The sequence below is a fragment of the Bufo bufo genome, chromosome 3 (genome assembly GCF_905171765.1).
Source record: "Bufo bufo chromosome 3, aBufBuf1.1, whole genome shotgun sequence".
Classification (NCBI taxonomy): Eukaryota; Metazoa; Chordata; class Amphibia; order Anura; family Bufonidae; genus Bufo; species Bufo bufo.
This window is the reverse complement of record NC_053391.1, coordinates 694406262-694418990: the sequence shown is the minus strand read 5'-3', so window position 1 is coordinate 694418990 and position 12729 is coordinate 694406262. Positions and strand designations below refer to the sequence as shown.

The 12729-nt window shown below is 52.6% G+C and overlaps 2 protein-coding genes across 2 annotated transcripts in view; one reads left to right on the top strand and one right to left on the bottom strand.

Annotated features, from left to right (window-relative positions):
• Positions 1 to 12729, top strand: part of LOC120996590 (transmembrane O-methyltransferase homolog) — a 372830-nt gene that overhangs the window by 319665 nt on the left and 40436 nt on the right. The window lies entirely within an intron of this gene.
• LAMTOR1 (late endosomal/lysosomal adaptor, MAPK and MTOR activator 1) lies at positions 4268 to 12232 on the bottom strand. Its single transcript, XM_040426625.1, has 5 exons — positions 12110 to 12232; positions 9892 to 10040; positions 9713 to 9790; positions 6243 to 6369; positions 4268 to 5054 (listed from the first exon to the last, which is right to left on the bottom strand). The coding sequence occupies exons 1-5, from the start codon at positions 12149 to 12151 to the stop codon at positions 4962 to 4964; spliced, it is 489 nt and encodes a 162-aa protein (XP_040282559.1). The 5' UTR covers positions 12152 to 12232; the 3' UTR covers positions 4268 to 4961.

Genomic DNA, 12729 nt, shown 5'->3' with positions numbered 1-12729 from the left:
GCCATAGGCTATCCTTACAAAAAATGTAGTGCGACAAATCCCATCGTGTAGCCCCGGCCTTACTGTTGAGATTCACCTAAGCAAAGAAACAGGAAAGCGCACCTCGTTTAAACCGGCCTAGATTAATCTCCACTGCTCGGCTGACAACAGGTCTAGCTTGGGGCAGGTTTACCGCCTCTCAAGTGTTCTAGGGCTGCACCTAACGATTATTTGAATAATCGATTAGTTGCCGATTAATTTCTACGATTAATCGGGAAAAATGACAAAATTACAAAACAAAGCGGTTTATATGATTTTACTTGAAAAATTATGTTCAAAGGCCATATTAAAACAAATTGTGGATGGCGCTGTTATGGAGAGGGGGATCTGTGGGTGGCGCTGTTATGGAGAGGGGGATCTGTGGGTGGCGCTGTTATGGAGAGGGGGATCTGTGGGTGATGCTGTTATGGAGAGGGGGATCTGTGGGTGGCTCTGTTATGGAGAGGGGGATCTGTGGGTGGCGCTGTTATGGAGAGGGGGATCTGTGGGTGGCGCTGTTATGGAGAGGGGGATCTGTGGGTGGCGCTGTTATGGAGAGGGGGATCTGTGGGTGGCGCTGTTATGGAGAGGGGGATCTGTGGGTGATGCTGTTATGGAGGAGGGGGATCTGTGGGTGGCGCTGTTATGGAGAGGGGGATCTGTGGGTGGCTCTGTTATGGAGAGGATCTGTGGGTGGCTCTGTTATGGAGAGGATCTGTGGGTGGCGCTGTTATGGAGAGGGGGATCTGTGGGTGGCGCTGTTATGGAGAGGATCTGTGGGTGGCGCTGTTATGGAGAGGGGGATCTGTGGGTGGCTCTGTTATGGAGAGGGGGATCTGTGGGTGGCTCTGTTATGGAGAGGGGGATCTGTGGGTGGCTCTGTTATGGAGAGGGGGATCTGTGGGTGGCGCTGTTATGGAGAGGGGAATCTGTGGGTGGCGCTGTTATGGAGAGGGGGATCTGTGGGTGGCGCTGTTATGGAGAGGGGGATCTGTGGGTGGCTCTGCTATGGAGAGGGGGATCTGTGGGTGGCTCTGTTATGGAGAGGGGGGATCTGTGGGTGGCTCTGCTATGGAGAGGGGGATCTGTGGGTGGCGCTGTTATGGAGAGGGGGATCTGTGGGTGGCGCTGTTATGGAGAGGGGGATCTGTGGGTGATGCTGTTATGGAGAGGGGGATCTGTGGGTGGCGCTGTTATGGAGAGGGGGATCTGTGGGTGGCGCTGTTATGGAGAGGATCTGTGGGTGGCTCTGTTATGGAGAGGGGGGATCTGTGGGTGGCGCTGTTATGGAGAGGGGGATCTGTGGGTGGCGCTGTTATGGAGAGGGGGATCTGTGGGTGGCTCTGTTATGGAGAGGGGGATCTGTGGGTGGCTCTGTTATGGAGAGGGGGATCTGTGGGTGGCGCTGTTATGGAGAGGGGGATCTGTGGGTGGCGCTGTTATGGAGAGGGGGATCTGTGGGTGGCGCTGTTATGGAGAGGGGGATCTGTGGGTGGCGCTGTTATGGAGAGGGGGATCTGTGGGTGGCGCTGTTATGGAGAGGGGGATCTGTGGGTGGCGCTGTTATGGAGAGGGGGATCTGTGGGTGGCGCTGTTATGGAGAGGGGGATCTGTGGGTGATGCTGTTATGGAGAGGGGGATCTGTGGGTGGCGCTGTTATGGAGAGGATCTGTGGGTGGCGCTGTTATGGAGAGGGGGATCTGTGGGTGGCTCTGTTATGGAGAGGGGGGATCTGTGGGTGGCGCTGTTATGGAGAGGGGGATCTGTGGGTGGCGCTGTTATGGAGAGGGGGATCTGTGGGTGGCGCTGTTATGGAGAGGGGGATCTGTGGGTGGCGCTGTTATGGAGAGGGGGATCTGTGGGTGGCGCTGTTATGGAGAGGGGGATCTGTGGGTGATGCTGTTATGGAGAGGGGGATCTGTGGGTGGCGCTGTTATGGAGAGGATCTGTGGGTGGCGCTGTTATGGAGAGGGGGATCTGTGGGTGGCTCTGTTATGGAGAGGGGGGATCTGTGGGTGGCGCTGTTATGGAGAGGGGGATCTGTGGGTGGCGCTGTTATGGAGAGGGGGATCTGTGGGTGGCTCTGTTATGGAGAGGGGGATCTGTGGGTGGCTCTGTTATGGAGAGGGGGATCTGTGGGTGGCGCTGTTATGGAGAGGGGGATCTGTGGGTGGCGCTGTTATGGAGAGGGGGATCTGTGGGTGGCGCTGTTATGGAGAGGGGGATCTGTGGGTGGCGCTGTTATGGAAAGGGGATATGTGCACTTTTATGGGGAAGGGGATATGTGCACTGTTATGGGCATAACAGTGCACAGATCCCTTTCCCCATAACAGTGCACAGATCCCTTTCCCCATAACAGTGCACAGATCCCTTTCCCCATAACAGTGCACAGATCCCTTTCCCCATAACAGTGCACAGATCCCTTTCCCCATAACAGTGCACAGATCCCTTTCCCCATAACAGTGCACAGATCCCTTTCCCCATAACAGTGCACAGATCCCTTTCCCCATAACAGTGCACAGATCCCCCCTCCCCATAACAGTGCACAGATCCCCCCCTCCCCATAACAGTGCACAGATCCCCCCCCCCTCCCCATAACAGTGCACAGATCCCCCCCTCCCCATAACAGTGCACAGATCCCCCCCCTCCCCATAACAGTGCACAGATCCCCCCCCTCCCCATAGCAGTGCACAGATCCCCCCCCCTCCCCATAGCAGTGCACAGATCCCCCCCCCTCCCCATAGCAGTGCACAGATCCCCCCCCCTCCCCATAGCAGTGCACAGATCCCCACCCCCCCTCCCCATAGCAGTGCCATAGACCGATCCCCCTACCCATAACAGCCCCGGCCCTGCTGCTCACAGCATCACTCACTGCATCTTTATTTTACCTTACAATCGTGACGCTCCAGTAAGAACTCTGCAGGCAGAGCGGAGGGCGGCGTAACGTCACTTACTCACGTGACGCACCTGCTCCGCCCACTTTATGAATAAAGGAGGCGGAGCAGGCGCGTCACGTGAGTAAGTGACGTTACGCCGCCCTCCGAGTTCTTACTGGAGCGTCACGATTGTAAGGTAAAATAAAGATGCAGTGACTTAAAGTAAACCGCCCGCATAGCAACGAATCGGCGATTATTCGATAACTGGATTCGTCGACAACGAATCCAGTTATCGATTACATCGATTAATCGTTGCAGCCCAAAAGTGTTCATTCACTGACAACAAGCAGGGCACTTGAAAACGGCAAAAAACCAAAGCACAGAACAAACATGACATTTCCATGAGAGTGTCTCCAATCTTAGTCACTGAAGGGGTGTAAGATTTAGGCTGGTTCACACATCAGTTGTTTTATGCTGGAGCTGGACCCAACCTGTGAACTCCAGTTCGCCTAAAGAGTTAACTGTTTCGTGTAGGGGGCCTCACTCGGCCATGCCTCCATTAAAGGGGTTGACACTGGACAGCGTATACGATTGGCCTGCAGTCAAGAATAGATCATTGCTTATCTGACAGATCCTGAGCTGTTTACTCGCATGTTGGCGACGTGTGACCGCCGCAGCCAATCGCTGGCCTCTTCAGTGCACTGCTGAGGCCATTGATTGGCTGCACAAGTCACATGTCACCACCGGAGGAGCAGCGTGGGGGCTGTCAGGTAAGGCCTGTTTCACACTGCCGACAGCAGAACATCCTGTCAGAGCTTTCTGGTTCCGGCTTTGCCAGATGTTACCAGAATGCCAGCCGGCCCTATTGACTATAATGGGGTCTGGCAGAGATCTGTTCGCTACCCGGCAAATATGGCAGCATTTGGCCGGACAGTGCAGAGGTTTTTGTTCGGCTGAACCCCAGCATATTGACGGGTAGCGGGCGGGTCTCCGACTGGAACCCATTATAGTCAATGGGATACCGGTAACATCTGGCAACGCCGGGTCCAGAGAGCTCGGGCAGGCTGACGAAACCGGCCTAAGTAATGATCGGAAACCAGACAACCCCTCCCAAGAGGAACCCAGCTTTTCCAAAACCCTAAACGGCAGCTCCACCGATCCGTACACGAATACATTCCCAATGGCTGCGACTAGGAAGAATACGTATATTCTACCGCTGGAACGGGCGCCGCCTCTGATTCTGTACTGAGGGGGGATAATCACAGCAAACATTCAAGACTCCGGGAAAGCTGGGTTCTCCAGAAATTATCACCTAGAACTGATCGGGTCAAGGAGGACGCTGGAGGAAAAAACAACAATCGGCAGACGAGGCGTCATCGAGGAAAACATTTAATCTACAGAGTCGGGAAGTAAAAAAGGTTAAAGAAAGTGGGGGCCGAACCCAAATTACTTCCGATTAGAGACAATTATGTCTGAGGGGCACAAAGTGCCGGCTTCCATCCAGTCTACTCAGCCGTTAACCGTGTGTTAGCTGGGATCGCGCATCACATGAGCACGGTTTTTTACTTACATGTATTGGCTACTGTGTCAAATATCGGCCTAACCAGCAATAGGGCGGCCATAAGTGCTTGTACTTTCAAGGACTCACAGGTCCACACAATGGAAATGACCCTGGATCGATGTGTCCAAGGAGAAGCATGGGATCATGGGAAATGGTCTACAGTCACAGACGGGTCACATAGGACGATTACCCAGAATGCCCAGGCTCCGGTATGAGCGGTGACCCCTTAATGGTGTGAACCTGTCCTGATGTGAATAGACCGATGACACCACGACGACGCCGTGTAAATCCATTACCTCGACTGAAATCAGCTGTGGCAGAGAGTAAAAAGGAAAGGGTTAATTAGACCCCAACACCCCCGCTGCGTTCCATCAGTGGGATTCCTCACGGACCAGTGCAAGAGGCGAGACGGGCGTCCCAGAGACAACGTAGCGAGAATCAGTACGAGTGTATAGTGGGGGAGGGGTGAGAAGATGGGAGGGGGGGGGCAGAATGGGGACAGGCTGCTATGGAATCCCAAACTGTACAACGAGATCCTCCTTGGCGTCCACGCGGATCTGAGAAAGTGCACTGAAGGCGTAAGCTGCGATCTTTGAAACCTGAAACAGGAGAGGAAAGGCCATTAACCATTACATCACGGAATGGGAAGACAGGGGGAGAGCGGGGTACAATGGTCGCCATTACTGTGACTCCCTAAGGGACCCGCGGTCCTATAGAAATATATTGTGTATAATGCAGGTAAGAGTCACCCCAAACACGGATATCGCACCGGCGCCTGAAAGAAATTCCAAATGGGGTGGAATTGGAAAAAATCCCTCCACCGTCTTACGGGTTTTGTTCCCACTGCGTTTTGTTTGCGACAAAACTGACCCATACCGTTCATTCTCTGGGTCAGTACGATTACAGCGATACCCCATATGCATCATCACCATATTCTGACCCCCATAACTTTTTATCCTCATGTCTACTGAGCTGTTTAGGGGCTCACTTTTTGCGGGAGAATCTGTAGTTTTTATTGATACCTTTTTGAAGTGTGTGTGACTTGTACATTTTTTTGTGTAAGAGAAGCAATGAAAAAATGGCAAATCAGCCACTTTTTTCCGTTACGCCTTTCGCAGTATTTGAAAATGTTTTAAATATTTTGGTAGTACGGGCGTTTTCGGTCGTGGTGATACCCATGATGTTTATATTTATTGTTATTTAAGTATTTATTTTTTATTATATGGAAAGGGGGCGATTTAAACTTTATATGTTTTTATATATTTAACTTTTTGTAATGATTTTGAAGCTCATTTTTGAGTCTACAAACTCTGTTTTATTATTTTTCATTTTGTACAATCAGGGATTTTTAAAATAACTATTAGGCCTCATGCACACGACTATTGTGTGTTTTGCGGTCCGCAAATTGCAGATCTGCAAAACACGGATGGCGTCCATGTGCGTTCCGCAATTTGCGGAACAGCATGGACAGCCATTGATCTAACTGCCTATTCTTGTCCGCAAAACGTACAAGAATAGGACAGGTTATATTATCTCTCTTGTCCTGATGGTTTGTTACAATGTATCACTTACAGAGGACTGTCTACACTGGAACAAACCCTCAGCTGTGAGATGTATAACCTGAAGATGGAACCGATGCCTGTTCCTATCCACTGACAGCAAGCAGGGATATAGAAGGCACAAAGTAAGTAAAGTTGCAGAACTTCTCCTTAGGTAAACATGACACAAAAGGGGACTCGGTCCCACAGGTGTGAAGCACTGGTACTGGTGTGCTCGGGGTCACTTACCTGCTGTATGTCTGCATAAGGGACCGGGTCGCTGGCGAGTATTTGGTGTGGCTGGGCAGTGAGCGAGGGCAGAGGGGGCACCTTCCTCCACAGCGTCAGGTTACTGCTGAGTTTCACTAGTTTTGTGCTGAAGAAACAGAAGATGAAAAACATCAGAAGAACAGAATCCAGGACCGATAAAAGCGAGGAGGAAAACACATAGGAAGGATGCTTCAGAGGCTGCGGCCATGTACCAGCCTGGGTATACAGGACACACTGGCAGTGCCAGCCTACCCCTCAGCACTCTGTACAGCTATGTAGGTCAGGAGCACAATGCTGATTGGAGGACTGGGGGATTAGTGGAGCCCATTTGCATTTTTAGAGCCTGAAAATATAATTTTTTTAAAAATCTAATTAAAAAAGTTTTGCTGTCCAGGGTGATGTATCAGCGAGGGCTGCGCAGGGTGTTCAGTCCGTGCCGTCCACACCATTAAAAGGGGTTGCCCCACAAAATATATCCTATAGTTGTCCAACCAGCCCCTGGATCTGAATTCTTCTGTAATTGCATGTAATTAAACATTTAGCATAGCCACTGAGTTATTCAATACAATGTATCTGTACAGCGCCACCTGCTGCTTGTTCTTCTTCTTATTTCTCTGTCCTGCTCACTGAGATGGCCGCACATGCTCAGTTTCATCCTTCAACACGCCCCCCCCCCCGAGCTGCGATAGAGGGAGGCGAGACACGCCCCCCCGAGCTGCGATAGAGGGAGAGGCGAGACACGCCCCCCCGAGCTGCGATAGAGGGAGAGGCGAGACACGCCCCCCCGAGCTGCGATAGAGGGAGAGGCGAGACACGCCCCCCCCCGAGCTGCGATAGAGGGAGAGCAGAGACACGCCCCCTGAGCTGCGATAGAGGGAGAGCAGAGACACGCCCCCTGAGCTGCGATAGAGGGAGAGCAGAGACACGCCCCCTGAGCTGCGATAGAGGGAGAGCAGAGACACGCCCCCTGAGCTGCGATAGAGGGAGAGCAGAGACACGCCCCCTGAGCTGCGATAGAGGGAGAGCAGAGACACGCCCCCTGAGCTGCGATAGAGGGAGAGCAGAGACACGCCCCCTGAGCTGCGATAGAGGGAGAGCAGAGACACGCCCCCTGAGCTGCGATAGAGGGAGAGCAGAGACACGCCCCCTGAGCTGCGATAGAGGGAGAGCAGAGACACGCCCCCTGAGCTGCGATAGAGGGAGAGCAGAGACACGCCCCCTGAGCTGCGATAGAGGGAGAGCAGAGACACGCCCCCTGAGCTGCGATAGAGGGAGAGCAGAGACACGCCCCCTGAGCTGCGATAGAGGGAGAGCAGAGACACGCCCCCTGAGCTGCGATAGAGGGAGAGCAGAGACACGCCCCCTGAGCTGCGATAGAGGGAGAGCAGAGACACGCCCCCTGAGCTGCGATAGAGGGAGAGCAGAGACACGCCCCCTGAGCTGCGATAGAGGGAGAGCAGAGACACGCCCCCTGAGCTGCGATAGAGGGAGAGCAGAGACACGCCCCCTGAGCTGCGATAGAGGGAGAGCAGAGACACGCCCCCTGAGCTGCGATAGAGGGAGAGCAGAGACACGCCCCCTGAGCTGCGATAGAGGGAGAGCAGAGACACGCCCCCTGAGCTGCGATAGAGGGAGAGCAGAGACACGCCCCCTGAGCTGCGATAGAGGGAGAGCAGAGACACGCCCCCCCGAGCTGCGATAGAGGGAGAGCAGAGACACGCCCCCCCGAGCTGCGATAGAGGGAGAGCAGAGACACGCCCCCCCCGAGCTGCGATAGAGGGAGAGCAGAGACACGCCCCCCCCGAGCTGCGATAGAGGGAGAGCAGAGACACGCCCCCCCCCCCGAGCTGCGATAGAGGGAGAGCAGAGACACGCCCCCCCCGAGCTGCGATAGAGGGAGAGCAGAGACACGCCCCCTGAGCTGCGATAGAGGGAGAGCAGAGACACGCCCCCTGAGCTGCGATAGAGGGAGAGCAGAGACACGCCCCCTGAGCTGCGATAGAGGGAGAGCAGAGACACGCCCCCTGAGCTGCGATAGAGGGAGAGCAGAGACACGCCCCCTGAGCTGCGATAGAGGGAGAGCAGAGACACGCCCCCTGAGCTGCGATAGAGGGAGAGCAGAGACACGCCCCCTGAGCTGCGATAGAGGGAGAGCAGAGACACGCCCCCTGAGCTGCGATAGAGGGAGAGCAGAGACACGCCCCCTGAGCTCCAGCTTGACATAAATCTAGCAGAGCAATGAATGTGGAGATCTCTGGACCCATGTGAGGCGCAGCGCTGGTTCTAGCTTTGCTAGAAAGAGACCGTCATGTACTGTATGATGTCCGATTTTTTACAATAATAATAGGATAATCCCTTTAACCCTGGCACTGATGGCAGGGACTGAGAAAAGACAGCGCAGGCCGCGATGATTTAAAGCTCCGGATCAATGCGGGAGACCACCACTGATTGTAGTCGGACAGCTCCAATCCTGGCCATTTAGCTCCTTAGATGCCACAATTAATAGAGAGCGTGGCAACTGGGCAGTTAAGTAATTGGCCCCCGGGGATTGCAACTGCGAGGTGCCAATGTACCGCCATGACTGTATGTCTATTAGACTGTGCCACACTCGCTAATAGACAGCCTGTCACTGTTACAGACCAGGGACTGTATACCAGTGCATTATAAAAGGGATGTCTGCAAGTGGGAGGGAAGAAAAAAAAAAAAAAAAAAAAAAAAAAAGGTTAATAAAGTTGATAAAAACAAAAAAAAAAAAAACATTTTTCTATTAAAGTGTCTTTATTTTGTAAACAGCACAGATATCTGCGTACAATAAATATACTGTTATATAAACCACCCCATGAACAAAACAAAATAAAAAACACTAAACATAGCGGAATTGTTTTTCTCCTATCCACTTGAAAATAAACACTAGTTATGCCACACTGAACACTGTAAATACAAAGTGCAAAAAAAACATGACAGAACTGCCTTTTCCACCCAAAAAAATGTATAGTTAATCGATATGTTATGGGAACCACAATAAAAAAGAAAATAATACAATTCGCCGCCCCAATGACGAGCTCTAATATGGCTACATCAACAAATAAAGGGGGGGGAAAGTTATCGCTAGAAAAAAAAAGTATTTGAGCAAAATTTAATTGTCCTTAAATTGAAAATAATCAAGATATTTTTTAATTTTTGGCAAAATCGCCAACTGACTGTGCCCACTCACCGTCACCTTACCGCAGACCCCAGACATATGGGAAAAATGAGATTAACCCATGTCCCCATCATGGCGGCTATTACAGCTCCTATCATCCAACAACCCCCCCAACCACTGCCCCTGCCTAGCCCTATGAGGTCTGCTATGTACAGGCACCTGGAGCAGTATGTTTACAGCCATGGCTCTGCACCCGGTCACCCCCCTCTGGACCCCACATATCACAGGTCGCCCTCCGCTCGCTTACCTATAGTGTCTCGCCCGGTCCATACATTCGTGCTGCTCCATCCCCTGGGACTCTACGGCTGACACATCAATGATGTTCCTGTGCACAGGAAGAGAAGGGTTAGTGACAAGAGCATTAACCACGGTCTGCCCCCTGCAGGAGGAAGGCAGTACTGCAGGACGCCCCCGCCGCGCACTTACTGTGCTGTCCTCGCCAGGATCCGTGACAGCAGGGCCTGCTCATCTGTCCGAGCAGACTGGTTATTTGTAGAGTTGGGTTCCGATCCATTTGGTGTCCTGTTGGGAAGGGTCTCATTGGGGGGTAACAAGTGTTGCCTCTCTCCCTGTTCCTAGAGGGAAAATGAGACAGAATATATTTGTTCTGGTGGGGGGGGGGGGGGGGGGGCTGAAGCTTGTAGCCTCTAAAATCTAACAGTTATGTTCGAGGGGAACCCGTCTGACGAGCTAGTGGCAGAGCAAACTAAAAGGGTCATCCTTAAGCAGCACAAATCAGACACTCCACAGGGGGGCGGCGGAGAAATCACAGGACCCCCATTCTGCAGATAGTTGTCTCCCGTCCCACGACTCCGCCAAGAGAAGGATAGCACAAGAGCAGTCAGGCTCTGTTCACACCACGGTGTGAATTATCTCAGGACTCTCGGCCTCTAGTGTTAGGGCTCGTTCACACGACCGCGTGAAGCCCGTGCCGTGGACCGCAGATTGCTGTCCCCACAGCCCCCCACACAGCAGCCAGCTCTTCCCATCCTCCTCAGCACAACCAGTTTTTGCCTCTCCGTGTTCAGGCAGCCATAACTTTTTTAGGTTTTTTTTCACCGACATGTCTGTGTAAGGCCTAGTTTTATGCGGGAGATAAATTATTTTTTGTTCTGTTTGAAGGTACATGTAAAATACTTTGCAATTTATATAAATTTTTTGCATTGCACATATAAAAAAAGGGAGTCCCCTCTAATCCCACTGTGGCCACAGAGCGCCGCAATGAAAGGCCTAGCAGGAGGGATTGGAGAGGCCTCTGATCCGGGCTGTAGAGGAAAAGTCTGCGCTGAGACCCGGAGCTGTTAGTTATGGCTTACAGAGGAGACGGGGCCACTAAGGGGTTAAACTCGAGACAGAAATGTTACCTTCCTTATTTTGCTCTGTGTATTATAAAGGGAGTCCGTCAGCAGTTCTGACTAGAGATGATTATATTTTGAAATTCGTTCAGTGGTAAAAGCAGAATTGCGTGATGGATTCCGTTACCACCGACCATAACGCAATTCTATTCTACCCCTTTAGAGGCGTTCCGTTATAGTCCGTGGTAACGGAATCCATCGCGCAATTCTGCTTTTACCACCAAACATGGCGTGGACGAATGTCATAACATGAAATTCGCTCATCTCCAGTTCTGACCATGCTAAACTGCTGACAGCACCGGGAGTAGTGTGAATATGAAGTTTTATTCTGCTGGGTTCTGCTCCTGCAGGTGCCCAGGAGGCGGAGCTTCAGTGAAATGCTCTCTGCATTGAGCCGTCTCACAGCCCCTCCCCTCTGCAGAGTGCACAATTATAATGCAGCTCCGCCTCCCGGGCACTTGCAGAACCCAGCAGAATAAAACCTCCTATTCACACTCCTCCTGATAATCTAAATTTCCACAAAAGGAATCTGTATGCTGCTCTCCCGAGCCCCTACCAGTCTGGCGCTATCAGCAGTTCAGTATGGTCAGTACTGCTAACAGGTTCCCTTTAGCCAAAAAAGAGAATCATACAGACCCCAGTAGCCCCCTTGCCGCCCCTCTTCTTGGCTCTGTACACACTGAGGCTTTTCCCTTCGCCCTGTGTGTCTCTGCTCAGCGACGAAGGCCGGAGTGACGCGTCGGCACCGGGTATTTTACGTCTGGTGATGTCACTGCGGTCCCCTGAGGCCGGCGGTATAGTCAGTCCGCTGTGAACCCAGTGCCGGTCCAGGACCGGGGAAGCTCCAGTGATGTAACCGCCCATATACGGTAAATGTCCATATTAGGTCATCGCCCATATATGGTCAGCGGAGCTCCCTGCGAATAAGTCTCTGATACCGGATCTCGCCGTACAGCAGCGATCCGCTCTCCGCACCGTTACTGCGGTGTAGACTGACAGGTACAGGTCACACGGCGCCAACACGTCAACAACACGCTAACCGTACACCATGACCTGCATTAATCTGTGTGGCCCCTCAATAGGGCCCTACAAGTCACATGACATCCTGAGCTCCCCTCCCCCACTCCCTATATACACACACACACTGCAACCTCCTAACTTCTGACAGGACTCTGCAGGCAGTGAACAGCCAGAACTGGATCGGATCCGGTGCGGTCCGGCCCACCCGGTACCGGCAGGCCGCAGCCCCCTCCCCCGGCGGTGACCGGACTCCTGCCCTCGGCCCTCACCCCCTTGCCGCTGTCCGACTCCCCGCTGTAGCAGCAGCCCATGTCCGCTCGGGGCAGCTCGGTTACGACCAACAACTCTTCTTAATCACATGACCGCAGGAAGTCGCGGCGGCTGACAGCACTTCCGCTTCCGGGCTGAGTACGTCACGTGACCGGTCGCCATAGAGACCAGAACCAATCGGCGCGGAGGACGCCGGGAGCGCTGTTATGGTTAACCCTTGCAGCAGCTGGATACAGGATGATGTCTGAACACTGGAAGGGGAGGGGTTTAGCAGTAGCGACCAATCACATCATTGCTTTTATTTTCTGACCTGTACTGGGTCATGAGCCGTGAGCGCTGATTGGTTGCTATGGGAAACAGTGACTTTTTATGTTCTATGATAAAATATACACCAGGCGGTATTAGGGCGCAATACGTACAGTATATAGGGGATCAGTCCGAGGGGTGTTCGTCAGATAATGACAGTATACTATGCATATACCTTCACTTTTTACAGAAGCGGGAAAAGTGGATGAGACTTAAAACTCATCTGCACATGGTGTAAAAAATCTGCGGAATCCGCGTGGAAATCCGTCCGTCAAGTGGCGAGGACGGCGCAAAAACACCCTTAGTGACTTAT